General features: G+C 38.7%; 1 protein-coding gene and 1 long non-coding RNA gene across 3 annotated transcripts in view; one reads left to right on the top strand and one right to left on the bottom strand.

Moving 5' to 3' along the window:
* LOC307176564 overlaps positions 1–12,681 on the bottom strand; it is a 72,388-nt gene extending 59,707 nt beyond the window's left edge. Inside the window, exons 1-2 of the long non-coding RNA XR_013824835.1 lie at positions 11,917–12,681; positions 10,304–10,366 (exon numbers count right to left, since the gene is read on the bottom strand). This is a non-coding gene — a long non-coding RNA (uncharacterized lncRNA). The remainder of the gene's footprint in view (positions 1–10,303; positions 10,367–11,916) is intronic.
* A 261-nt stretch (positions 12,682–12,942) lies between these two features.
* Positions 12,943–27,724, top strand: part of RAP2A (RAP2A, member of RAS oncogene family) — a 40,324-nt gene continuing 25,542 nt past the window's right edge. For both annotated transcript variants that reach the window (XM_079902857.1, XM_079902858.1), the window contains exon 1: positions 12,943–13,605. In XM_079902857.1, the coding sequence (XP_079758983.1) occupies positions 13,292–13,605 (314 nt within the window). In that variant the 5' untranslated portion in view covers positions 12,943–13,291. The remainder of the gene's footprint in view (positions 13,606–27,724) is intronic.

The raw sequence follows: 27,724 nt of genomic DNA on the forward strand, positions 1-27,724 counted from the left end.
CTCTGGGCACACATTCATGCCATGACTTATGCACTGACTTAACTTATTTTCTTCTACTTTTTTCTCCCTGTTTTCTCTTCCTGCCAGATAAGCATAGCTGAATGTCCTAAAGTTTATAGGATAATGGTGCAATTTAACTGCGTATCTGCCACTTACATTATAATTGGAAAAAAAAAAAAAAAGCTTTTACATCAAAAGACCAAAACCCTAAGCGCAGAATTTCAGGCAGCAGTCAGCTGATACAAGGGGTGATTTTTCAAATTCTTCCTGGCACTTCTACATTCAAACCCACAGATCAATCAATGCCTACCTCGCCTGTTGTGGACTTTCTCTTTTTGAGCTGGAAGTTTCTTTGGGGGATAAGGTGAGCTTTAGAGAAATATTTATATCTCCCTCTCCTTGATATTGAGAAAATCTCTATTTTTTCCCCCTGTTTTCATCTTCTCTGTATGTTAAATACAGGACTTTCAGAAGCAAAGTTAGAGTTCAATTGTGCAGTTACAGGTATTTGCAAATGTTGTATGAGTTCCCGAGATGTTTTATGCAATGTGCTGAACGCTACTAACATTCAAATGAACAAAACACTGTCCCTGTCTCAGTCAGCAGAGGAGACACTGCAATAATGTACTATTGATGTTAAGACAGAAGTCTGCTCAGGGTTACACTCGGGGTCACAAGCGGTGAGTGGGAAATTCTATCTCCAGTATCCATGTCTATATGAACTGACTAATCTCCGACAAAAGAATATTTCACCTACTGTGTAAAAAGATAGAATATTGTAACCCCCAGCAAGAAACTAGCAGTTGCCCTTACTTCAAATGGAGAAAGTTATTTTGGAAAATTATGTCCTAACTCAAAGCCATCAGGTTAACCACACATCTGTCACAAGTGTGACGAGAACTGTGAAACTCACAAACTAAACATAAATCAGAAAAAAAAAAAAAGATGTCAGAGAACAGACCACACATGGAAATGTATCCTAAATAATCCTGTACCTACATTTTTATAAGTCCCTTTTCAAAGTAAAGCCTAATCTTTAACATTATGGCTAGTTTATATATACATATGACAAGGAAGAAGTCACCTTTAATTCCCAGCACAGCACCTTGCACACAGTAGGTGGTCTTGAATGCTAATCTTGGAAACCAAACAGCATAATGCAAGTCAAGTCATAAGAATCTGCTTTTTCTATAACACAGGTATCTTCTTAACTCTCTTTTGACTTTTGGAATTTTTTAAATTCTATTTTGATCTTTATAAGTTTGTGGTAAAAAAGTAAAATTTGTTTACCTAAATTCCTTTCAGTTATTCAAGAGACATGTATTAAGCTTTGTACTACGCACTGATCTAGGTACCAAGGATTACAATGAACAAGAGAGAAGAGCTTAGAGTCTGGTGGAGTAAACAGACAATAAACAAATAATCAAAATGGCAGTTTCAGGTAGTAATGATGAGCGTACAAAAATGAAAACAATAGGGCTTCCCTAGTGGCGCAGTGGTTGAGAGTCCGCCTGCCGATGCAGGGGACACGGGTTCGTGCCCCGGTCCGGGAGGATCCCGCATGCCGCGGAGCAGCTGGGCCCATGAGCCATGGCTGCTGAGCCTGCGCGTCCGGAGCCTGTGCTCCGCAACGGGAGAGGCCACAACAGTGAGAGGCCCGCGTACCGCAAAAAAAAAGCAATCAGTAATCTAAAAGCATGTTCTAGGGTTGGAGATAACTCTAGGTTGTGTGGTTAAGAAAGATCTTTCTAAAGAAGTGACATATGAGAAGAAACCTTGGAAATGAGAAGGAATCAGCCAAGTAAAAATCTGAAGGATCCAAAGCAAAGTCATTCTGAAAATCGGACCCAACCACACAGGCCAGTATGTTCAGGCCAAGAATCTGAAAGTGCTCCTTGATTTCTTCTCTCTATCACGCCATCATCCAAACCATCATCTAGGCTTGTCAGCATCACCCACAACACAATGTCTCACATCTCTCCATTGCTCCCCTGAACCATCGTCTATCACCTGGAACTGTTCTGTCCAATATGGTAGCCGCTAGCCACATATGGCTATTGATCATTTGAAATGTGTCTAGTCTGAATGCTGTAAGTGTAAAATACACACTGGATTTCAAAGGCTTTGTATGAAAAAAAAAGTAAAACACCTTATTAATAATTTTTATCTTAATTATATATTTAAATTATAATATTTTAAATAGATTGGGTTAAGTAAAATACATTGTAAACATTAATTTTACCTCGTTATTTTGACTCTTCTACTTCTTCATTGTCTTCCCCCATTGGACTGTTGCACTCCATGGGAGAAAGACATTGAATCAACTTTATTCACTGCTGTATCTCCAGCATTTAGAACAGTGCCTATTTTATAGTTTGCACTTGATAGAGGTCTGTTGAATGAATACTGCCTTATGGAACTTCTTCACCCTGGCACTTGAGTGTGGTGCTGAAGATGTCAGTTCTAAAGCTCATTTTTAGGGCCCTGTTTAATGTTCCTCTTTACATGTGATATTATGGAAAGTCTCCTGACACTATTGCCTAGAAATCACTAATTATGACACTTTGGAATGGAAATCATATGATTCCTCATTTAGGCATGTATAGATTTGACAAAAACTTCACTTTTTTTATGCCTAGGGATTACTACATCACATGCCACACAAACTAATAAACACAATTCTTATAGTTTACAGATAAGTTGAGTCTCGCAGAGGTTGAGTAACCCACCCTGTGAAGTGGAGGAGCTCAGCATGTGAAACCAGGTCTGTATGAAGTCAAAGGCCAGGGTTTTTTTTGCATTCCTCTAAGTTGCATTCCAAAGTATAAGAGTATGAAATGAAATGAATGTGTATGTGCTAGAAGGTAAGATGGCATGAGATAGGTCAAGAGTCAGAGTCAGAAGCTCCGAGAAGATAAGAAAGGAATTCACTGGAGAGAGCGGGACATATAATACTTTGGTTTTAGAAAAGTTACTAGAGATATTTGGATAAATTATATATCATCTCCTCCTCCCAGCCCCTCTTCCTTTGCCCACTCCCTCCACTTTCATTCACATTGGAACAGACACTTTGAGAATGCCAAGTTTGGGGAGTGGCAGGTTTAATAATCACAGTGAGAGAGAGAAAAGTGTACCTCACCTCTTTAAAGGCAAGGATATTGTTCTACGTCTTTTATTGTTCTGCTCCCAACACTCCAACCTTAAAGTATTAGAATCTCTAGAATTTGAGTCATTATATACAGTTTGTTTTTAACTCTGGCATATAATATGGATTAATAATCTTTGATCCATGACACATTCTTATTATTGACTCATGCATGATCTACTTTTATTATTTCTTTAGTTATTTTAAATAATGAATTAAGTACCTGTGAACTTACCCCCCAAAATAAAAGCCCTACATGTTGGAAAAACTACCAGATTTTCCCCATTATCTCAACCCCTTGCCTCCCTCTACTCAATACATTCATCATTTTGCATGTGTTCATCATTTCCCTTTTTCCTTTTTTTACATAGTCTAACTGCATTTCTAAAAAGTATATTTTTAAAAATTTTAGTCGTTTAACATTGTTAAAAGGGCATCATGGTATGGGCAACCTTTGGGGTTTACTTTATTTTTAGTAAATAGTACAATGTCTGGCTTCCCTGGTGGCACAGTGGTTGGCAGTCCGCCTGCCGATGCAGGGGACGTGGGTTCGTGCCCCAGTCCGGGAAGATCCCACATGCCGCGGAGTGGCTGGGCCAGTGAGCCATGGCCGCTGAGCCTGCGTGTCCGGAGCCTGTGCTCCGCAACGGGAGAGGCCACAGCAGTGAGAGGCCCGCGTACCGCAAAAAAAAAAAAAAAAAAAAAAAGAACAATGTCATCTATATTGTTGCATATTACTATCATTCATGTTTTGACCATCATATAAAATTCTCTACTGTGAACATACCATGATACATCAATTTACTCTGCAATTGATTGGCATCTAAGTTGTTTCCAGGATTTTATTTTGTTTTTTGTTTTTGTTATTATGAACAAAGCTGCTAAAAATTCTTGAACATGGCTATGGTTAAACACACGCAAGACTTAATTTGGATATATGACTCGAGTTAGAATTGCTAGGTTATAGGGAATATGACAGTGGAGTTTTCCACTTTTCCTTACGGTTATATTAGTTTTTGCTTTATATAATCTGATGCTATTTTATTAGTAAAATAATGGTAAAAATTCTTGGTGTATTGAATCTATTATCATCATATAGTAATTCTTCCCATGCCTAAGAATACTTTTTACTTAAAATGAGTTTAAATCTGATACTAATATCACTATACTGGCTTTCCTTTGCCTGTTTTAATAATTTGCCTGATAGGACTTCTAGCATACTTTTCCTTCAATTTTTGTATGTCCTTATCCTTTAGGTGTACCTTCTGTAAACCGCATGTAAATGGACCTTTTTTTCCCTTTTAACTGGTGAGTTTGGCTTTTTAATAATTATTGATATCTCAGGATCTATTGTGAATATCTTATTTTTTCAATATTTAAAAATTCTATTATTTTTAATACTTTTTAATATTATTCTTCCTTTTTTTTCCTGTGAATACATACACATATACATATTACACATTATATATGTATAATTACATTTATATATATATGTATATATAAAACATCCCCCTTAATAAGACAAGAACACCTTTGTCATGTTCTCAAACTTCTTGGTGTACCCCCATCAGGCTGATATTATCTAGACTTTTAATTCTGAAAATTTATGGATGTATTTTCTCTTAGACATTTCTTTCATCTTAGATATTTTTAAAGACAACTGATTTTACTAAAATATTTGATCATCTTTTCTAGTGCAATATCATCTAGATTTTTACCACCTTTTCCTCAAGAACTCATGCACTGTTTTCAGTGTGGATCTCTGTGCTGCGACATTTCTGAGGTTTTCTACACCTGAGATTATCTGTCTCCTATTCTCATACCTGAATGGCACTTTGGCTGAATATAAAACTTCAGTTTCTAAGTACTTTCCCTTCAATATTTTGAAAATCTTATGTTATTGTTCTTCTTGCTTCTTATGCTATTATTGAAACGTTCAATGTTAATTTGATATTAATTTTTCATACTGTAAACTTTTAGAATTTTCTGCCTTGGATCTCCCAAATTTCCCTATAACCTGTTAGTGTGGGTTTTCCATATCATTCTCCTTTGATACTGCATGGGCCCTTCCATCTGAAGTCTTTTATTTGTTCATTCATCCATCCATTCATTTATTGGAAATTTAACACTTTCATTTCTCTAAAAAGTCATCCATTTATTTTTCCTTCTCTTTCTTTTCGGGATTATCTGTATACTGCCACTTCTACGTCTGCTCTCCATTATCCCTTTTCTACTTCTCTGCACTTCCCTTCTTCCTTTTGGGAGATGAACTCTGGTCTTCCAATGTTCTCACGTGCTCCTTACTGTGTCTCTTCTGCTATCTTATCCTATCTCTCTTGTTCTTTATTTCAGCTACGATATATTTCATTTGTAATATGGCCATTTGGTTCCTTTTTGTTTGTTTGTTTTCATACAGCTAACATTATCCCTTATCTTTTTTTAGTATGTTTATCAGGCTAATTTATAAATTGTGGTCCATTCTAATGTTTATGCTTCTGATGGAAACCATAATTTACTATTTGTGTGTGTGTGTGTCTTTTAAAATAACTGTACTTCTCAAAATAATCTAATTTGCACATGCATTCATTTTCCTCTGGAAATGTGTTGAGGATAGGTCGAGGATGACCCACTGGCACTTAGGGGTTTTCTGGGATGCTAGACTAAACCCAGGGCAGTCCTAGGTAAACAAGGATGGTTCATCATTTTACTAGACCCCAGTCTGAGACACGCCAAGTTGCTCAGGGGTGAGAGTAAATGAGCTCTGCAGTGAAGAACCCTAAACCCAAGAAAATCACAGCCAATCACTTCTTAGATCAAGAATTCACCTTCTGTTTCCCCAGAGAGGAGCAACCTCAGGAGGAACAGTCCTTAGGTTGTGATTCGCCAGCTGCCAGGGAAGTTAGAGAAGGAGGTGTTGGTGGGCAACTGCCCTAAGTTGGTTGGGAGCCAAGGAGTTTCATGGCTCCTCACAAGCACAGGGCTTCTGTGCGGCCCTGATTTCCTTATGGAGTCTACATGGCCCAGAGCTCAGAGTCACAATGCATGCAGGGGCAGGCACTGATTTTCCCAAGGCAGCGGAAAGGAGAAGTACTAGCAGATTTTCAACAGTTCTTTCCCTGCTTTCTTCTCCCACAGCGTGGCTGGCTGCTTCTTGCCCCAGGCCCACATCCCCACTACCCTCTTCTCGTCCCAGACAATTTCAAAACGACAAAAAACCCTCATTCCTGGGTTTTCCCATAGTCTTCTTCATTGCAGGGTGTTTCACCCTCCATATTACTCCAGCCATCTAGGAGGAAGGAGCAGTAAGGCTAGTTCAGCATCTTCATATCACATATTAGTAGAGTTGCTCCTAATTATTTTTAAATTTTTTATTAAAAACAAAAAGTTTCTTGGATATGTGGGAAAGTGATTTGGAAATGGCAAAACATTTTTATTATTCATAATAATGTAACTAATGTAAAAAATTAGTTACATTATTATGAATATCAAGATATTCATATGCCTACTGTGGCTTAATTTTAAAATGTTCTTATATCTGTACAGAAAATAGCATTAGAAAAATTACTACAATTATATTTGACCAAAAACCACGTAATGTCTGACAAACTTCTGATTTTTATTACAGGTTATTTATTGCTGCTATACTATTACATTTGGTACATCTATGTGTTTCTTTACGTCCAAAATGCATCACTAAGCTATAATTTATTATTCCTTGCAGCTACTTTATTGAAAAGATTTTTCTATGGCAAGGTACAAAAAGGCACTCTACAAAAAACATTATAAGTTACATTATTTACCAAAAGACTATCTTTATATATTACTGGTCTGTTGAAATTTTTCTTTTCAATCAAATCCCATTCATTTTTACATAATGCATGTCAATAACAGCTACCATGAAAAAAATAACTATAAGCAAAAATTGTTTTCCTGTTTATTTTCATTTTTTGCTACTCTTCATTTTTCTTCCTGCTTCTATTTGTGAAAGTGTGAATCCCTCTTTCATGATGTCCTCAAGTCCATAATTACCCCTTATGACAATTTTTTCATGATACCCACATTATAAATTATTCATTATTTTGAATAATGCCTTAAGTTCAAATGTACCTTTGTACTCTTCTACTTCTTCTTCTGTATTGTTTTTTTCTATATTATTTTCATACTTTTCATAATCTTGCTTTGAGACTTCTGGCTTCTGATTTTTTCCCTGATAGTTGTCCCTAGAATGGCGTTGCTATAGGGAATTAAGGAATCAAGTGATTCTGTATTCCCCTTATTTCACTCTACCCCATTCCTGCTTTCTTCTTTTGCTCTCTCATCTTCTGCCCCACCTAGTCTATTCTTTGGCCACTTCCTTCAAAACATGGCTCCATATTAATTTTCTCAGACAGCTTTCCCTGACCAAACCCACTCCAGGTTATTATGTTTCTCTTGACCTATAGGAATTCATGTATAAATGATACATACTATTACCATGTACTTGGAAAAGTGTTTCTGTGATGTTATTCAGTTATTTAGTTATATATTTTGTAATATTCTATTATTTATATTTTATTTTATTACACACCCTTGTAATCCCTGATTTTTTTCCTCCTTATTAGCATTAGTTATAGCTGTTATTACATAATGTAAATGTGTAATCAGTTGCTTAATGCCTGCCTCTTCTGTTTATAACGTCTCGTCTGTACCTCCTCCTAGAATTCAAGCTCTTTTGGCTACCTGTCTATTGTTGTATCCTCGGGACCTAGAATAATAAACATAGTAAGTGCTCAATAAATATTATAATGTCTTGGAAATACCATGCAGTTCATTAGTAGAATAAAAGTGCTCATAAATGATTGCTGATCTTTTAAAACACCATTTTGTCTCAAATCCCTAACACTCTGTGTAACAGTTGAGATGTATTTGCCTGCAAGATGCAGAAAACCTAGCAGACTTAAACTAACAAACATAAAACAAAGGACACTAGCTGTTTACTTAACCATGGTCCAAAGGTGGGCATTTCCAACATAGGTTTGACATTCAATGTTGTCATCCAGGACTAGGTTCTTCCCTTCCTTCTTAACCATCCAAAGCTTGTTGGTTTTCAAACTCACCCATAAGGCATCACAGACCAAAGGTGGTGGCCACATACTCATATTTCAATGAGCAAAGCAGGAAGCAAATGATGTCAAAAGTGGGGATATTAACTCATTCTTGTCAGAATCCCAGAAATCCCCCAGCCTAGCAGCCTTCTTCCCAGACCAATGGCAAGAACTGAGTCATGTGCCTACTTCTGAACTATGTACAGAACGGAAAGCGCTACCATCAATGATCAATCCTGATTCATCCCTTTTTTTTTTTTCCCCAAAAGTAAAGGGAAACTGCAGGGTATGCAAGCAACATTGTGACTGGTCTTCTATATTCAAAAAATTACACTAGAGCTATTTTCCTCAGGACCTTTAAGCTCTTAAGATTCTTCAGGGTTTTTCTTTTTTTTTTTTCCTCCCCTATATTTTAATCATTAAGCCTTTCCTTCATGGATTTTTTTTTTTCTGCTGAAAATTGCCTATTGAAAAATTTCTGTTCTTGGGAGTTCCCTAGTGGCACAGTGGTTAAGAATCCACCTGCCAATGCAGGGGACACGGGTTCAAGCCCTGGTCCAGGAAGATCCCACATGCCACAGAGCAATTAAGCCCATGCGCCACAACTACTGAGCCTGCACTCTAGGGCCCATGAGCCACAACTACTGAGCCCATGTGCTGCAACTACTGAAGTCCATGCTCCTAGAGCCCATGCTCAGCAACAAGAGAAGCCACCATCATGAGAAGCCCACGCACCAGAATGAAGTGTAGCCCCCACTCGCCACAACTAGAGAAAGCCCATACGCAGCAACAAAGACCCAATGCAGCCAAAAATAAATTAATTTTTTAAAAAAAGAAAAATTTCTTTTCTCTATCAAAAGGTTTCTTTCATTGATTTGTTTACATACTCAATTTCTGCATTCTAATTCTTTTTCTTTTCTAAAGTGCTGAGACATATCACATTTTCAAAAGAGACACACAATTATTTTGCCCCTTCCTTTCCACTCTTCATATATACTTCTGTTTCTCAACTGTATTAGGAGCCTGAGAGGCCAAGAAAATGTTTTCTGCTCTCGTTGTAATTACCAGTAGCATTTCATAGGTGCTAAATGTATTTGACTTGTCCTTCCCCTTTATGGTTAATCAGAGATATGTAGGCTTTTACAGGAAGCAAAAGAAATCAGGGTCTTATAGCCAAGAAAAGCACTGGTCATATTACGAATGCCCTCTACTAACTTGTTTACATTAAATTCCTTGCATACTTGCTTCTTGCTATTGTCAGAAAGTCCCAGAATTCAGTGTATTTCCCACTTCATCCCACCTTTTCCAACATCTTTCACTGAAGCAAAGAAAGGAGCTGGGTTTCCATGGTAACACAAGTGTGACAGTTGAGGATATATGGGCATAGGTGAGATAATTCTCAGATTCAGAGGGGAGAGGAGAAATGAAGTTTTTCTCTTTTCTTTTTTTTTTTCCTCCCAGCAATGTACTTCTGAAGCTAAAGAGACCCTGAAGTGTCAGTGTTAAGCTTTCACTATCATACAGATTTACAGCTCTTGGGGAAAATTCAATTTTATTTTATCTCATTTTTATTTTGTCTTTCCCACAAACAAATGAATGGAGACATTTTATTTCTAAAATCACTCTCAGAATAGATAGTTCATGCTAGCATAGCAATGAACACAATTAAGAGATCAGGAGATACACACCCAATTCCCACCCAAATCTTCAAAATTCTCTGCACATCCCAACATCCTTTCTTTTAGCAGCTAATTCTTCTCTTTCACATAGAACCTCAAATCAGGTCACTACCAAGACAGAATAGGTAGGAAAATACGCTCCTACTTAACATGTTTTTTTTTGAGTCTTATTGATTAAAAATCTACCTTTATGGTAGCACTGAGAATGAAAATTGAGGCCTGTCATTAGGAGAAACATAAACGAGCTACACTACTCCAAGAGCTGCAGTCTCTACACTTCTCCTTATCAAGAAAGTTGGCACTGATGAAAGGTCAGGGAAAATAAACTGAGAAATGTCTTAAAAAACCTGTCCTCTCTCTATTATGCTAAGTGGAGTAACTGGGCACCGACTCACTATTTTTTTGTGACAACTTCTATCAGATGCACTCCAGTCCAGAGCTTCTCAACTTTTGGGGACCTAAGAAATGAAAGCAGTTGTTTAAAGATACATTCTGGACCCACAATCCCAATGCAAATTTCTTAAAAAAAACAAAAGTCACTGGGTCTTTACTTCTTGCAAAGTGAATGGTTTTTCAGTTCCACTGTAATTCAAGGTAATACACAGGTTGTAATGATCCATACAAAGAGAGGAAGTTTGATGCTTCTTGGCTCTATTCAACCCCTGACAAACCTAGGGATTTCTTACGACTACAATACAAAAGTTGGATCTTAAAAGAGATAGTATGCCTTTTCCGTGAAAGAAGTGTAGCTGTTACTAAAGAAACCACAAAAAGCATGTAAGTTTTACACAGTATATGAGACTTCTAAAATGCTAGTTCAACACTGTATTCACCAACAAAATCCTCTTGAAACATGCCTGCCAAAAAAGCTCAGATATGAAGCTGCACTTCAAATCCATGTGAGCTCTTAATTTTAATTCACTTACTCACATTACTAGTTTAAAATGAGGTATCAGATGCTCTTTGGTTTCAATTCTCCCAAAACTTTCCTCTTGATTCTTAGTTCTTTTGCAATCTGCCTTCACTGTTGATTCTGGTGGCTCAAATATAACACTCATATTTTGATAAGTAATCAAGAAATAATGATTGACTTATATTTTACCACATATTTTGACAGGACACTTGCCCGCAATTATTTTAAGCAAAAACTTGGTGTGTTACACTATAGCAAGATAATGCAAGGGTAAGTTATTCATTTTAAGATAATGGAGCAATAGGGCTGTAGGACACAGCTAAAGCTGAGTACATCTTTGTAGTAGTTTGATAATTGACCAAAAAAACGATGATAAAAGGATATCTGTTTTATTGATGAACTCAGACCAAAATTCTCTCTACATGATGACCTTGTGCGGAAGAGGAAGGCTGAAGAGGTATGCCATGATCAAACCTTAGTCAGAACTATAGAAACTTATTATTCCCAAGAAATGTGAGACGGTAATGGATGGGTGTAGACTAGTTCGAGAAGGACATAGTTTATGGAAGGTAAATCCAATTACCAGTTATTGCAAAATATAATCCAGGAATATTTAGGGACATAACTTCTCCTAAATTTGACGTTATGGGTGGGAGAGAGTGTGTAATTAAGATCTAATGCCACAGAGAGAACAGTAAGTTTCAAAACTGAGTTGTTAAAAACGTTTTAGGAGGCACGCATGGAGGACCCATGCAACTGCTGCTGTATGTCTAAGGACCCGACATTTTCTCACCCTAAAGAGTCCCTGTTTTGTCAGTTCACCTCACTTTTCAGCCCACATCCCTCAGCACTATTTCCGTGTCTATCATTTAGGCAGAATGCCATGGAGACGACGTTAAAAGTGAAATGCATCACTCTCGCCCGCAACACATCCTGTTTCTTTGCCCGAATAGGGTACCGCGACCCACCCCTCAATCACTGACCCCTCCCAGACCCCACCAGCTCTTCCCCTTCTCCATACTACCGGCCCTTGGTGGCAAGGAAACCGCGAATTCTGGTTGGCTCAGCGCAAGTCTCCGTCTTTCTTCAGCTCACCTATGATTGGTTGGCAGAGTGTGCGCAGGAGCAAACGCCCAGCCTGGCCAACAGTGGCAGATGGGATGGCTGAGCCTGCGATTAGACTTTTCCTCCATTGGCTGATGGGTCAGTGTCACGTGGCATGAAGCGGCTCTCTATTGGCCGAGAATGATACCACGGGGTCCAAAAACGCGGGCTGGTTGGCTGAAATGAATCCCAGCTTCCTACTAGATGCCCCGGCTGGCTGTTGCTATGAGGTGTCCCCGGGCCTTCTGGCTGCTGCTGGTGGGGGATCCGCTCTCCCGGTTTTCCAGGCGCCCGTAGCTGACAGGGCGTGGGAAGAGCTCGACTTTTATCAGGCACTGTAGAAGGGCGGGGCTGGGGAAGGTGGGAGGGACCCCCGGCGACGTCACAGAGCGTGGGCCCGGCTTCCGCGGTTTCTGGCCTTCGCCGCCTCGGGCAGTGGGCTGGATGGGGGTCTGTCACTTCTCCCTCAGTGTCCTGACGCTTAAAACAAAGCTGCATTTCGTTGTACTTATGCTCCTCCCTTAAAGCTTCTTATGTTTATACAAGAGAAAACCAAAGCTCTCAGGAATGCTGACAGACTGGGTGGTGCCCAGCAAGGCCCTCATGCGAAGGCCTCCGTCTGGACCTTGCCAGTATCTTCTCCCCGCCTCATGTTAAAACCTGGAGATTGCTCTGGCCCCTCCAACATCTTGTCTCCGCCAAATTCTGACCGTGGCGTTCTCAAGTAGAAGCGGCTCCCGTCGCAGGAGGAAGAACTGCGCATGCTCAGTACGCAGGCCCCGGGGTTCAACGGGGCAGACCGGGTGGGGTGTTGTTCGGTAACCCAGGTGGCTGTTTATCTAAACGCGGGCGGAGGCTTCCGCGCCGCGCCGAGCTTCCTGGGAGCGCGCGCGCGGCCGGTCGCCTAGGCGACGGGGGGAGCAGGGGCGGGGCTGCGCCGCCGGGCTCCGCCCCGGGCCGCCGGGCCCCGCCCCTAGCAGCGCTGCGGCTCGGGCTCGGGCGCGCGCTTCGGCGCCGGGAAGAGCGGCGGCGGCGGCGGGCGGGGAGCTGGGCGTGGAGGCGCGAGGGGCGGGGCCGCCGGCACTGCGGGCCCGCGGTTCGGGCGGCTCCGTCGGCTCCTTGACTCACACTCCCTGCTCGCCCTTAGTGCCTGCCGGCGCCCGCGGTGCCGCATTGCCGCCCGGCTCGGCCCATGCCCAGGGCTGCTGCTCCCTCCGCCGGCGCCCGGGGGGCCGCGGCGGCCGTGAGGTGGGGGCGGCCGCGGGAGGCGGCGGAGCCGGCCGCCGGCGCAGGGTCCGGGCGCGCAGCGCGGCGGGCGTAGGTCTATGTCGCGGGCAGCGGCGGCGGCGGCGGCCGCGGAGGGACGATGCGCGAGTACAAAGTGGTGGTGCTGGGCTCGGGCGGGGTCGGCAAATCCGCCCTGACTGTGCAGTTCGTGACCGGCACCTTCATCGAGAAATACGACCCCACCATCGAGGACTTCTACCGCAAGGAGATCGAGGTGGACTCGTCGCCGTCGGTGCTGGAGATCCTGGACACGGCGGGCACCGAGCAGTTCGCGTCCATGCGGGACCTGTACATCAAGAACGGCCAGGGCTTCATCCTCGTCTACAGCCTCGTCAACCAGCAGAGCTTCCAGGACATCAAGCCCATGCGGGACCAGATCATCCGAGTGAAGCGGTGAGAGGGCCGGGGGCGCGGGCAGGGGGCTTCGCGGTGCGGCCGGCAGCCCCTGTCCCGGGGCCAGAACTCCCTCCCGCGCGCTCTGGGGTGGCCGTGGGCAGGAGGAGATGTCTAGGGAGATGGCTCTGCGATCTTACGCTTTATGATAATTTTTTTTTTTTTTTTTTTAACCAGCATCTTCCTCCTCATCTTGAATCTCAAATTTGAGTGCTTTGTTTCACAACTCAAATTTGGCATCCCGTGAACCCACAGCACAGCTCTTTGTCTCTTGGATATTACTAGTAGCGCTTGTGCAGAACCCCAAAGGAAACAAAGTTTAAAACTTGCAGGGGGGGAGGGGGCGGGTAGGTTTCTGCTGGGAAGAGGGCAGCTGTGCAAGTATAGTGGAGACATTTTCAGATTGAACAACAACAGAAAACCTACCTTTGCAGTATTTGACAGCAAAAATTGCTCACACGTACGTGGTTAAAAATGTCAAGTCCAAAGGAAAGAGACCTTTCTCGTTTCATAAAAGATTGAATGGTGCCAAGGCGTTTTACAAAAATGAACTCTCCAATTAAGATGAAACTTTAAAGACAGATTATCAAATTATTTGAAGACATGGCTCAGTTGGACTGAGATAGTATATAGAAGCACAAGTACACCATTCACATTAAAGAATGCGACTTTTTTTTTTCTTTTTAGTCTAGCTGCCTTATTCCCCTCAAAAACAAAAAAAGAAAGAAAGAAAAGGGAGGGAAAAAGGCATTCCTGGAAATAATGCAAGTTTCTTCAAAGGTGTGACTCAGATATTAGCTAATTTAAAGTTAATGCAAATAAGCTCCTTCCTGATATGAACTCTTTTTTCTAAAGTGTGCATTTTGGAAATATGGCTGGTAGCATAAATGGCTTATGATATTTGTTTTCTCTTAAGTTGACTGAGTATATTTTTTCCTATAATTTCAAGCATCAGAAGTGTAATATCTCAGTTCAAAGTTTTAGCAAATTTTTCTAATTACTGTTTACATGTTACTGCTTTGTCTGATTCTTATTATTAGTTAATAATTGCTAATAATTTTGATTTAGTGTAATTTTGTTTTTCTTACCCAATTCTACCTATAACCCTAAATTTGTAGACATTTGCTGAAAACTAGTTGTAAGTGTACTGTAGACGTAGTCTCATTTTTAGTCAGTTTGAGTCTACTCACTTTGAAAGAGCAAATACCAAGTCACATATATTCAGGGGTTGCTCAAAAATTCACTAGAAGCAGCAGATTTTTAATGCCACGTACGAGATCAAAGGCGAGGCCCTCTCCTGAAGCTCTCCCCACTTAATTCACTGAATATGCACTTTAATAGCTAACCTAAAATTTGGTATGTTACTTCTTCCATTAAATTTCAAACTAGAATAAAGTGGATATTTTTATAGCCTCTCATGGTGTTCTGAGATCTGTGAATCTGATAGCTTCTTACTTCTTCAGTCTCATTTTCTTGAAAGTTAATTGTTATAGTTAACATAGGAACACTTTTGGTGTTAAATTTACTATGTATCTGATATTTAAGAGGCTACATTCAAGTGGCTCAAATCTTTAATTCCCCTTTCATACTACTTAAAAAAAAAAACATACAAAACAGGGCAATCTAACACATTGTCACATGTCAATCTTAGGCCATATACATACATCAAGTAATAAAGTAAATGCCCCAACTCCTCCACCCTTTATATTTAAACATATACAGATAATACGTGCATTGATAAAAGTCACATGCCCAGGGCGAACTTCTTGACACAAGCCTAGCGGACAGAATATGGTAAAATGTCATTGGATAGTTAGTCCATATGATTTTGTAGTTTCTTATGATTTAGTAGAGATTACTAATAATGAGTTAGTCTAAACGTAGTGTATTGGAACAATTTATTTGTTTGCACTGTGACCCAGGAAGAAAAAAAAAGAGTAAAATTCTATTTGCCCAGATGTCATTTACTCACTAGTCTCAGTTCCTGATGTAAAAGTTGAAAAGACCAGCTGAAGTGTATGTAGCTCATAAACTCTTTCACTGGAATTCATCCATTGTGTCCTTAAGAACCGCTTGGGCCTTTCTGTGTCCTGGTATTTTTTACTTCACCCTAATCTCATCATCTGGCCTCCCGGCCTATAGCATATTATAAACAACGTTGAAAGAAAGAAGGAATCTGTGTATACCATGTATTTTACAATACAGTATATATCATGCACATATTATGGTAAAGCAGGCATTCAATGTGTTGGTTCTTTAACTTTTCCCACTTAAAGAGAATAAAATGGGATTTTCAAATAAATGAATTTTCTTCTCTTTTTGGGAATCAGTTTTTAAATTAATCAGTTGCTGTAGGAGGTATTCGTAGTTGTTCCCTCCCCTCTGCCAGTTACTGCTTTACATATTCTATACAACAGTTGTTTGGGGGTATTTAATATCACCATAATGCAGATGACATAAGTGAAGTGCAGAGAGGGTTGATATTTCGCCCAAAACTAGTCATTGGTGGAGAGGAGATTTAAACCAAGATCTGCATGAATCCACGTATTCTTCTTTTCTTCTATACCACGCTGCCTTTGACCTTGATGTTTATTGGCAAATTCAGCAATCCAGCCTTTGGTCTAGGGTCACGCTCTTCAATTCAAATATAGTTGTGGGCCATGTGTGTAATTTTGAAATGTCTACTAGCTGATTTTTTGTAAAAAGTGGGAAGCAGGTAAAATTAATTTTAATAATATATTTTATTTAACTTTATCTAAAATATTGTCATTTCAACGTGTAATCAGTATTCAAAAATTGAGATACTTTAATAGTTTTCATACTAAATTTTCAAAATCTGGTGTTCAGTTTACACTTACTGCACATCTCAGTTCAGACTAGCTCTATTTCAGTTGCTCAACAGCCACATGTGGCTCCAGGCTACCATATTGGACAGTGTAGGTCTAAGGTGTATATATTTTGGGGAAATGCTTGCTTCTCTGAGCTCCATCTTCCTTGTCTGTGAATTAGAGTATAGCATGCACCTCTCAAGAGTCTTTGTTAGGATAAAATGAGATAATATATTTTAAGGTGTCCAACACAATACCTTGAACACAAAACTTGCTTCAAAATTCCAGCTGTTCTTTGTCACCCTGTCTGCTTAAAATTTTATCCTTGATATAAATGTAATTTGAGAGGAAATAAATTTGATTGCATTTTGAAAGTCATTACCTAGTATAGACAAGATGATACTAAAAAAGCAGTGGTGACTAAAACAATCCTTGGAAAAATTTTGTTGGTATTCTCTTAAAATATTTTCTCTTATTAAAGATCTTATGGGAAAGGGCAAGAGAATGAACATTTCACTTTAACTGTAGCACCAATGCACAGCTGAGAGTGAAATGGAGCTTTTCCCTGGATTGTTCTTGTACGGAATGTTTTGCTTATAAAAAGTATAAAACAGGTCCCTACTCCCTTAAGTGTCTGTAGGTTCACGGACATCCATATACAGGTTCCCCCCTGCTATCTGAAAGTAGAGAGTTCCTATGAAACCTTTCCTAAGCCAAAATGGCATAAAGTGAAGAAGCAATTACCTTAGGACACATCTTGCTTACAGATGCGCAAAAAAAAAAAATCTAGGTAAAGCACTCACAGACACAGTTCAAAGCTATGGCAGATTGATGCTGAGGTGCTGAGTGTGGTTCCTGGGGAAGGAACTTGGAGGTGCCTCTCTCCCTGATGGGGTACGTGCTACCTCTCAACTGCTCACAGCACACCAAGTGCTGGACGCTATTTTCACTTTTTGCCTTTTTTCATAAAAGCAAAAATCATCTTATTTCTTTTGGTTATCAAAAACAGGTACTAACGTAGGTCTTTCCTAAAATTGAAGTGTCACGAAGCAACTTTTGAAAAGCACAGAATAGCTGTACATACACAAGCTCTTGTCCAAGCCAAGCAGGCTAGCTAAAATGGTGGTTTTTATAAATTCACATGCCTTCTTTTTTTAAATTGACTTGGGATGAGATCGGACACATAGGGAAGAGTGACAAGGATACAGAAAATGTTTCAATTGAAATAAAACTCAGGTTCTTTCTAATTTCATAGTTGCTTCTCCCATTCCTCCCAGGGTAAGCCGTGGTCCTGACTTGAAGTACCTTGGAACATGCAACCCAATGCCTATTCTTAGGATAAAGACCAGAAATCTTCAACATGACCTTCAGGCCCAGCAATGCTCTTATCCCTCCCTGCCTTTCCACCTTCACCTCTGGCAACCTTCCTCGCCCCTTGGATTCCAGCACCCCGACCTTCTTTTAGTTCCATGAAAGTGCCTGTCTCTGGGCTTTCCTTCTACATGCAGAAATCACCCACCTTTTGCAGAGTTAATTCCTACTTTTTGGCCCCTGCTTAGAAGATTTCCTCCTCAGGGAAGCCTTCCTCATCTTCTCAAACTGACTTTATTCCATCCTGTCTTCCCACAGTGTATTAACCTCGTGCCTCACCCCTTCCCTCAACCACTCATGTTTCAGACATCAGTGGCACCCTGTGCTTCCCCTCCTCTGGTAGTGCTCATCAGAGTTTAAGTACAGTCTGTCTTTCTTATTAAACTGTAATCCCACGTGGCTAGAATGGCTCCTGGCACATAGGAACCAATCAAGAAAGATGTGTTGAAAAAAATTAGTGTTCAAAGAGAAAATTCTTTTAGTGGCCTCAGTTTCCCCAAGCATTTGAATTTTATAGATGGAGGAGGTGACTCCTTAAAGCCCATTTTGCAACTGGAGTAGACGATCTCCCTTCCACTCTAACATTCTGTGAGAGCACTTCTATCTACTAGGGGCGACCAGGGAAGATGTAAAATTTAATAACAAACTTTAAGAATCAGAAGCATGGTGTCTTCCAGATGGAGGACATGGCATGGGAAATGCATAGGGTAGGTTCATTGGCTGTTAAATAGACCAGGTTGGCCAAACCAGGAATTTATATAGAAGTGTGAGAAGAGGTAAAATACATAAAGCTAAATTACGGAAGGTTAAAGACTGGACTTGCTCTTGCAGTCAAGGACCATGATCAGAATTGTTACAAAGATAGAAATATGGTGGTGATATGATAGATGGCTTAGTGGTAATAGACCAGAGTCAGAAGAAAGAGTTGTATTGTCATAATCTCATTTCTACATGAAGTATAAAGATTCTGAATTAGCATGGAAAGAATGGATGCAAATAATGTTGTAAAGAATGAATCAATCAAACTTAGTGGAAGAAGGAGAGGAAAAGGTCAAAAGTAACCTTGACATTTTGAACATGAGCGAATAGAATTAGAGAGGAATAGCTGGGGGAGATTATTTTGGCTTTGGAGATGGTAATCATCCAGATAGATGCACCTAATAAGCAATTAGAATACGGGACTAAAGCCTGAAAGTTCAGTTTATGTATGAGTGTAAAGACTCAAAATCATCTATATAATTCACATTTGGAGAGTAGATGAACCCTGCTGGGTAGTGTATAGAGAGGTAGAAGTGAATGGCCAGGAATAGAAATTAGAAATGAATATGGCCAAGGATAGAACTTGACATTTGTAAGGTACCTAGAGGAGACTTTATACATTGCATTAGGCTAGAAGGCATGGTGCATTTTATTTTTTTTTAATTTTTTCATTATTTCAAAGCCACCTTTTACTATTAATCACAGAGCAATAAAAGGCAAACAAGCAGCAACAGCAGAAAAAACTATTTACAAAACTACTTCTAAAATACTCTTAAACACTTTTGACTTACTAATTATCTATGAAGAAGTTCTACATCAGATAAAGCATTGAAAACTTTAGTACCTTAATCATTTAAAAGCGCCTTCATTATCCAGGCTTTAGGAGCCAGTGTCCTTTAATGGACAACAGACTCCTGAATAGTCCTTTATTGGACGTTTTAAGAGTTATACAACAACAAATATTTTGGCTTCACAGAACCTGCACCATATCTACCTCATTAGCCTACCTTTGGGTCCTTTCTGATCAGGCATTTCTTTCCCCTCAATGTACAGAAATACTGCACTAGATGGCCTTTTCATTTCGGGATAGCCATTTCATTACGTATTTTTATGTGGCGTGGTGCATTTTAAGACTGAGAAGAAAAATGGGGAAAGTGTGGTTATTTGTACTACCCAAAGCGAATAAGTTACTATTTTTTTTACTATTATTATTTCATATTTCTGTATCATTTAAGTGATCACTTTTAAGAGACCCAGCTGATCGTTTGCACATTTTCTCCTCACAGTAAGTTGCCCTAAAAGCCCAATCTAAGGTAGAGGTAGATTGCCAGTTGCTAACACATAGATCATGACCCACAACAGACTGGCACTGTGGAGCTGAAACCAGGAAATACATCCAATGATGTTTGTCCCAATAAGTGATTTCTGGAGTCTGCCACCAATTCCTTCTTCCCCAAACACCTCCTTCCCCAGTTTGATACCTCCAGAGACCATAATTGTAATTGAAAGCTCCTCCAAGGTACAGAGCCTAATAGCTGTGAGTCACTTTTTATAGCCCAGAGTTTTTTCCTGAAAAGGAAACTTGGTTTTGCTGCATTGTAAAATTAGAATATTACAGTAGAGTCATTTCCTTTTTACCATCCCAGGATTAGAATTTTTTAAGTTCACTTTGTAGATGGAGTAGATGATCTCCCACCAGCCCTACATTCTGAGAATACTTCTATCTCATTGGCACAATAAGGGAAAAAGTATTTTAGTATGAACCTTAAGGAATCAGCAGCCTGTGACCTGCAAATCTTATCTATTTAGGGGTTTGTGATAATTGTATCAATAAAATCTCTAATCAGAGGAATCATTACAATGTTGTTTTTTTTTTCAAAAAGGTGGAGGGGCAGAAAGGATTTAAATAGCCGGCCAACAATTCCACTGCACACAGACAAAAGATATCAGCTATCCCTGAATATTGATAAATCCTCTGACAAATGGAACAGATGGATGATTTGAAAGGTGATTTGACTGGCCACTGAATGAGAAGTATTCAGGCCCCAGGCAGGTGGATGACATTGACTTTCTAACTCTCCTTTAGGTAGGAAGAAGTCAGATAATTAACAGATAAACACTAAGATAATTAACAGATAAACACTAAAATATCTCTGGATGACACAACCAACAGGAAGAGCCAACAAAGTTGGAATCTTTTTATTTGTTAAAATTTTCCAGTAACAGTACACTTGAGTGATTTAATTCTGTATGCTATCTTTTCAGAAATTATATATGGCATATTAAAATGCATAGATTATATATTTACACATTTCTAAGCAGTGATCTTTACATAAAACTATGTACACCATACACAATCTGTGATTTTAGACATCTGCATTTCAGTAAAGTATATAAGTAAAATATAAGTATATTGATAAAGTTAATCAAAATATATTAAAAGAGCATATTTCTAGTTGCTAGGATTTTGACATGGTATATACTAAATACTGTTTATGTACTTCTAAAAGATTGGAACCTCTTTGGAAATGTCGGACCTAATATTTCAACTATTCACCTTTTATTCTTGTAGGAAAATTCTACTAAAAAACACATCACATTAGCCTGATTTTTAATAAATTTCAGTTTAAATTAAAGGTCACTGCTATGAAATAAGATTTTTTTTCCAGCATGTGAGTCAGAATAAGGTTATTGGGTATCCGAATCAAATGTCAGCAGCATATTATATCGAAGGCATGGTTTGGGAAATTCAATAATAAAGCAGCACTGGAATTCTTTGGAGTTTGATGCATTTTATTACTTAATGTTGGAAATGTACTTATCACACATTGCTAAAAGCTCTATCTGAATAAGCTATTTAAAATAGATTACAGCATGTGAATAAAGTATACTTGTAAATTATACATTCTTTTAAATCAAACTCGTGAAATATATTCACTGGTGGAATTGGATAGATTGTTGGTTTTCTTTTGTTTTGAAAACAAACCAAATTGATATTTTATGGAGAAATGTGATTAATTATTTTGTGGGTTTTTAAAGTTCATTTTTATTGAGATATAATTGACATATAACATTGTAATCGTTTTACGGTTTTTTCACTCCGTAAAATTACACAAGACAAACATTGTAAACCTTTACCTAAAACATTTAGGAGTTATTTCCCATAAAACATAATGATTTGATATATGCATATATTGCAAAATGGTCACCACAGTAAGTTTAGTTAACGTCTGTCACCACACACAGTTACAGTTGTGTGTGTGTGTGATGTCAGCTTTTTTGATTTACTCCCTTGGCAGGTTTCAGGCATCCAATACCGTATTACCTGTAGGCGCTGTGCTGTACACCAGCCCCAGGACTTACTTATCATTTATCTTATAACTTGCAGTTTGTACCTTTGTACTGCCTTCACCCATTTCACCCCCCACCCCATCTGTTCTCTGTATCTGTGAGTTCAGTTTTGTGGTTTGTTTGTTTTAAGATTCTGTATATAAGTGAAATTATACAGTATTTGTCTTTTTTCTGTCAGACTTATTTCACTTAGCATAATGCCCTTAAGGTCCATCCAAATTGTCTCAAATGACAGAATTTCTTTTTTTTTTTAATGGTTTAATAATATTTTGATCTCTCTCTCTCTCTCTCTCTCTCTCTCTCTCTCTATATATATATATATATATATATAACATTTTCTTTATCAGTTCATCCATCAGCGGACATTTAGGTTGTTTCCATGTCCTGACTATTGCAAATAATGCCGCAGTGAACTTGAGGGTGCAGATATCTCTTCGAGATAGTCATTTTGTTTTCTTTGGGTAAATACAGAAGTGACATTGCTAGATGTTCTATTTTTAATGTTTTGAGGAACCTCCATACTGTTTTCCATGGTGGCTGCACCAATTTACATCCCTACCCACTGTGCACAGGGGTTTTCTTTTCTCCACATTCTCACCAACCCTTGTTTATTTTTTGTCTTTTTGGTGATAGTCATTCTAACAGGTGATACCTCATTGTGATTTTGATATGCATTTCCCTGATTATCAGTGTTGAGCACCTTTTCATGTACCTTTTGGCCACCTGTATGTCTCCTTTGGAAAAATGTCTGTTCAGATCCTCTGCCCATTTTTTAATTGGATTTTTTTCTATTGAGTTGTATGAGTCCTTTTTATATTTCAGGTATTAATCCCTTATAAGATATATGACTTGCAAATATTTTCTTCCATTCTGTAGATTGCCTTTTCATTTGGTTGATGGTTTCCTTTGTTGTACAGGAGCTTTTTAGTTGGATGTAGTCCCATTTGTTTTTATTTGCTTTTGTTGCCTTTGCTCTTTGTGTCAAATCCAAAAAATTATTACCAAGACCAGTGTCAAGGAGCTTACTCCCTATGTTTTCTTCTAGGAGTTTTATGGTTTCAGGTCTTATGTTCAAAGCTTTAGATCCATTCTGAGTTGATTTTTCTGTGTGGTATAAGGTAATATTCCAGTTCCATTCTTCTACATATGGCTATTCAGTTTTCCCAGCACCAGTTACTGAAGAAACTATCCTTTCCCCATTGCATATGCTTGGCTCCTTTGTTGTAAATTAGTTGACCATATATGTATGGGCTTATTTCTGGGTTCTCTAGTCTGTTCCATTGATCTATGTGTCTGTTTTTATGTTAATACCATACTGTTTTGATTGGTATAGATTTGTAATATAGTTTGAAATCAGGAAGTGTGATGCCTCCAGCTTGGTTCTTCTTTCTTAAGATCCCTTTGGCTATTAGGTCTTTTGTGATTCCATACAATATTAGGATTGTTTGTTACATTTATGTGAAAAATCCATTGGAATTTTGATGGAGATTGCATTGAATCTGTAGATTGCTATGGGTAGTATGGACATTTTAACAATATTCTTCTAGCCCATGAGTACGGAAGAGCCTCAGATTAATTTGTGTCTTCTTCAGTTTCTTTCATCAATGTCATATCTTTTTTTTTTTTTGGTACGCCGGTCTCTCACTGTTGTGGCCTCTCCCATTGCAGAGCACAGGCTCAGTGGCCACGGCTCATGGGCCTAGCCACTCCGTGGCATGTGGGATCTTCCCAGACCGGGGCACGAACCCCTGTCCCCTGCATCAGCAGGCAGACTCTCAACCACTGCGCCACCAGGGAAGCCCTGTCTTATCATTTTTTAAAATTGTTATTATCTGTCAAAAAACAAAATATTAAAAACAATAACTCTACTACTTTGTATTCACTTAGCAGTGGCTTTTACATTTTCTTAATCTGGCTCTCAGGAATACATTTTGCAGTGTACATACAGGCATAAATATGTATAACTGAAACCAAAATTTCGTGAAACAACAGTTACACTTGGTATGTTGCTGGTATTATATTTTCTGTTTTATTCTATTCTGTTTTATTTCATTGTTTTTAAGTGTTCCTCTTGATCCACTAAATTGATCTCATCACACACAATCTGAAAACTGCTATCCTGGAACATTTTACTCTAAGAAAAATAAATGGACCTATCTCTTTCATAGTTTGAAACAATTTTTATCTTCTCTTCCTGCTTTTCCATTTTCCAACAATGCTATGTAAATGCTCAGAAAGTGAAATGAATTTCCCAACATGAGTTAGTAAAATGTTACCTCTGTCACCGAGAAAGATAACATTTAGTCAAGGAACAAAGAGATACATAAAGTGTATCTTTTGAGGAAGCATTTATTACTGTTTGTTGGGCAAATTACAAATATGAGGACATATTTCTCTTGTAATTTTGTTTGTTCTGGTAAGGCAGGATAGCTCCTGCCTTGTGAAATTTAGAACAAGAAAGGGATGTTGCAGTAGGATCCCAACCAGAATGTGTTCATTACTACAGCAGGTTGCTGTGGGGACTTGGGAGACTGATCTTTATGAGAGGTTTGCTGCATCTGTCTAGGATGATGTTGATTCAGCTCTGCCTTTAAGACAGTAAAAATAGACGAAGACGACTATAATTACAGCTATCTTAAAATTACTTAGTAAAATTACCCCAGAGAAACATTATAAACCTTTACTTAAAACATTTAGGAGTGTTGTGTTTCATGCTTTTCTAGGAGCAGCCCTTAAAAACTAGTAATTCGAATGTGGAAGTCCTACACCATATTGATAATTCAGTACATCTTAATGTTTTCATCTTACCAGATGTCTTTACATCTTTCTGCAAATGAAATCTTAGAGGGTTGTTCTCTGGTTTTGGATGGAAAATTTTGTTTTGTTCTTAATTCTAAGTACATGCATCCTGAGGTTTACAATGAACATAACAAATACTGTATATATTATAATTGCTCTCAGTCAGTGTTTAATTTTATTGGGCATACTGATCTTATCTATGAAGACCATTAATTGTTAATCTGGTTAAAGCTGAGCTTCAGTACTTACTAGTCATATGATTTAGGAGCAAGTTAGCATTCTCTGCATCTCACCTTCCTCATCTGGAATATGGGTATAATATAATAACTAATGAGGTAATGAATGTAAAGTTTCTTTACATAGTAACTCTAAAATATCAACAATAAAGTTTCACCAAAAATCACAGAAATAGAAATGAGACCCAAGCATTTTCTGACTTTATAAATCAGTATACTGCCACATGATTTCTTAGGAATTAGACTCGCTTGCCTTCCCATATCTAAAAAATTATATATTAGCTAATCTAGTACTGCATTTCCATTTTTCCATTGCTTTCTTGCCCGTGTCTGAAGTGCTCGTACAGTGTGTGTATTACAGAACTTACAGCACAGACCCTGAGCACTTTGTGTCTTGACGCTCTCTTGCCTATAAATGGTGACAATATGATTTTGTGACTCACAAAGAATTGTGATTTTTTTTTTAGTACACGTATTTAAAATATAAAAAAAATAGAAAGTGATCAGGCATATAATAAGTATTTGTTAAGTAACACTTTTCTTTTTTAAACAGTTTATAATGATAATAGACCTTTTATGAATACCAAAACTATACATGGGGTGAAGAAAATTTTAATAGTGTTTATGGCTAATTACATATATATGTGTATATATGTATATAGGGGGCAATGGAGGGAAATGTGTTGACAGAGCTTTTAATAAATTGATTCTAGAAGTTTTGCCTTTGTATAAAAGTCATCACTGTCAACATCAAATACTATGGTTTAAACCACTTTATTTGCATAACACTGCCCTGAGCGTTATGCAGAATAAGTACAAGATACTATCTTTGTCCATCTGGCATGCCAAAATGTACTACAAATGAATATATATTTGACAGTGTTGAGTTTATTATATATGGAGAGAGAGACAGAATACATTTTTTGAAACAGTTTGATTTCTAAGTTTTAAAGTATTATTCCACCGAAAACATTGCTTTTGCTAGGCCACTTTTTTTAAGGAATTTTTTTTTTTGGCACAACTTTTTTTTTCTCTTCCTATTTTATTCAGATATAATTCACATACAGCACTACAGAAGTTTAAGGTATACAGCATAATGATTTGACTTACATACATCATGAAATGATGACCACAGGAAGTTTAGTGACCATCCATCATCTCATACAGATAGAACATTAAAGAATAGGAAAAATAATTTTTTTCCTTGCAATAGGACTCTTAGGATTTACTCTCTTAACTTTCATGTATAACATACAGCAGTGTTCATTGTATTTATCATGTACTTATAACTGGAAGTTTGTACATTTTGACTACCTTCATCCAATTCCTCCCCCAACCCCCAGACACCCCTGCCTTTGGTAGCCACAAATCGTTCTGTTTTGCTATGAGTTACTTTGTTTTTGAAGCATAATTGGCCTACGACACTATGTGAGTTCCTGGTGCACGACATAGTGATTCGGTATTTCTGTATTAGGTTGGCCAAAGAGTGCCTTCAGTTTTTAAGTAAAAATAAAAGACACATTTTTCATTTTCACCAAGAACTTTATTGAACAACGTATTCACCCTTTTGTGCCACTACCTTCTGCCATTTCTCAGGCAACTCCATAATTCCATCTTCCCAAAACCTTTTGTCTTCTCGAGCAAAGAACTGTTCCAGGTGCCTTTTACTGTCTTCCAGGGAATTGAAATTTTTTCCATTAAGAGAATTTTGTAAAGACCGAAATAAATGGAAATCTGAAGGTGCAATGTCTGGTGAGTACGGTGGATGAATCAGAACTTCCCAGCCAAGCTGTAACAGTTTTTGCCTGGTCATCAAAGAAACATGCGGTTTTGTGTTATCCTGACGGAAGATTATGTGTTTTCTGTTGACTAATTCTGGACGCTTTTCATCGAGTGCTGCTTTCAGTTGGTCTAATTGGGAGCAGTACTTGTTGGAATTAGTCATTTGGTTTTCCAGAAGGAGCTCATGATAGAGGCCTCCCTTCCAATCCCACCATATACACAGCATCACCTTCTTTGGATGAAGACTGGCCTTTGGTGTGGTTGGTGGTGGTGCACGTCACTTGCCCCACAATCTCTTCCTTTCCACATTACTGTACAGTATCCATTTTTCATCGCCCATCACAATTTGTTTTAAAAACAACGTTTTCATTACATTTAAGTAGAGAATCGCATGTGAAAATGTGGTCAAGAAGGTTCTTTTCACTTAACTTCTGTGGAACCCAAACATCAAAGCGATGAACATAACCAAGCCGGTGCAAATGATTTTCAGTGCTTGATTTGGATATTTTGAGTATGTCAGCTATCTCCTGCTGACATACTCAAAATATCCTGATTGTTCTCAATTAATGTCTCAATTTGATCGCTGTCAACTTCAACTGGTCTACCCAATCGTGGAGCATCGTCCATCGAGAAATCTCCAGCACAAAACTTCGCAAACCACTTTTGACACGTTTGATCAGTCACAGCACCTTCTCCACATACTGCACAAATCTTTTTTTGCGTTTCGGTTGCGTCTTTACCTTTCTTAAAATAATAAAGCATAATATGCCGAAAGTGTTGCTTTTCTTCCTCCATCTTCAACGTTGAAATGGCTACACAAAAATTCACCAATTTTGATGTCTTTTTTAAAATGCACGTTGATACGATAGCTGTCACATACAGTCTAACAAAGTTGTTTCGAATGAAGTTAAAGACAACTAAATGCTACTGGACCCACCTTACGGAAAAATCTGAACAAACCTTTTGGCCAACCCAATACGTTACAGAATGATC

This window comes from Stenella coeruleoalba (assembly GCF_951394435.1).
Source record: "Stenella coeruleoalba genome assembly, chromosome: 18".
In the NCBI taxonomy this organism is placed as follows: domain Eukaryota; kingdom Metazoa; phylum Chordata; class Mammalia; order Artiodactyla; family Delphinidae; genus Stenella; species Stenella coeruleoalba.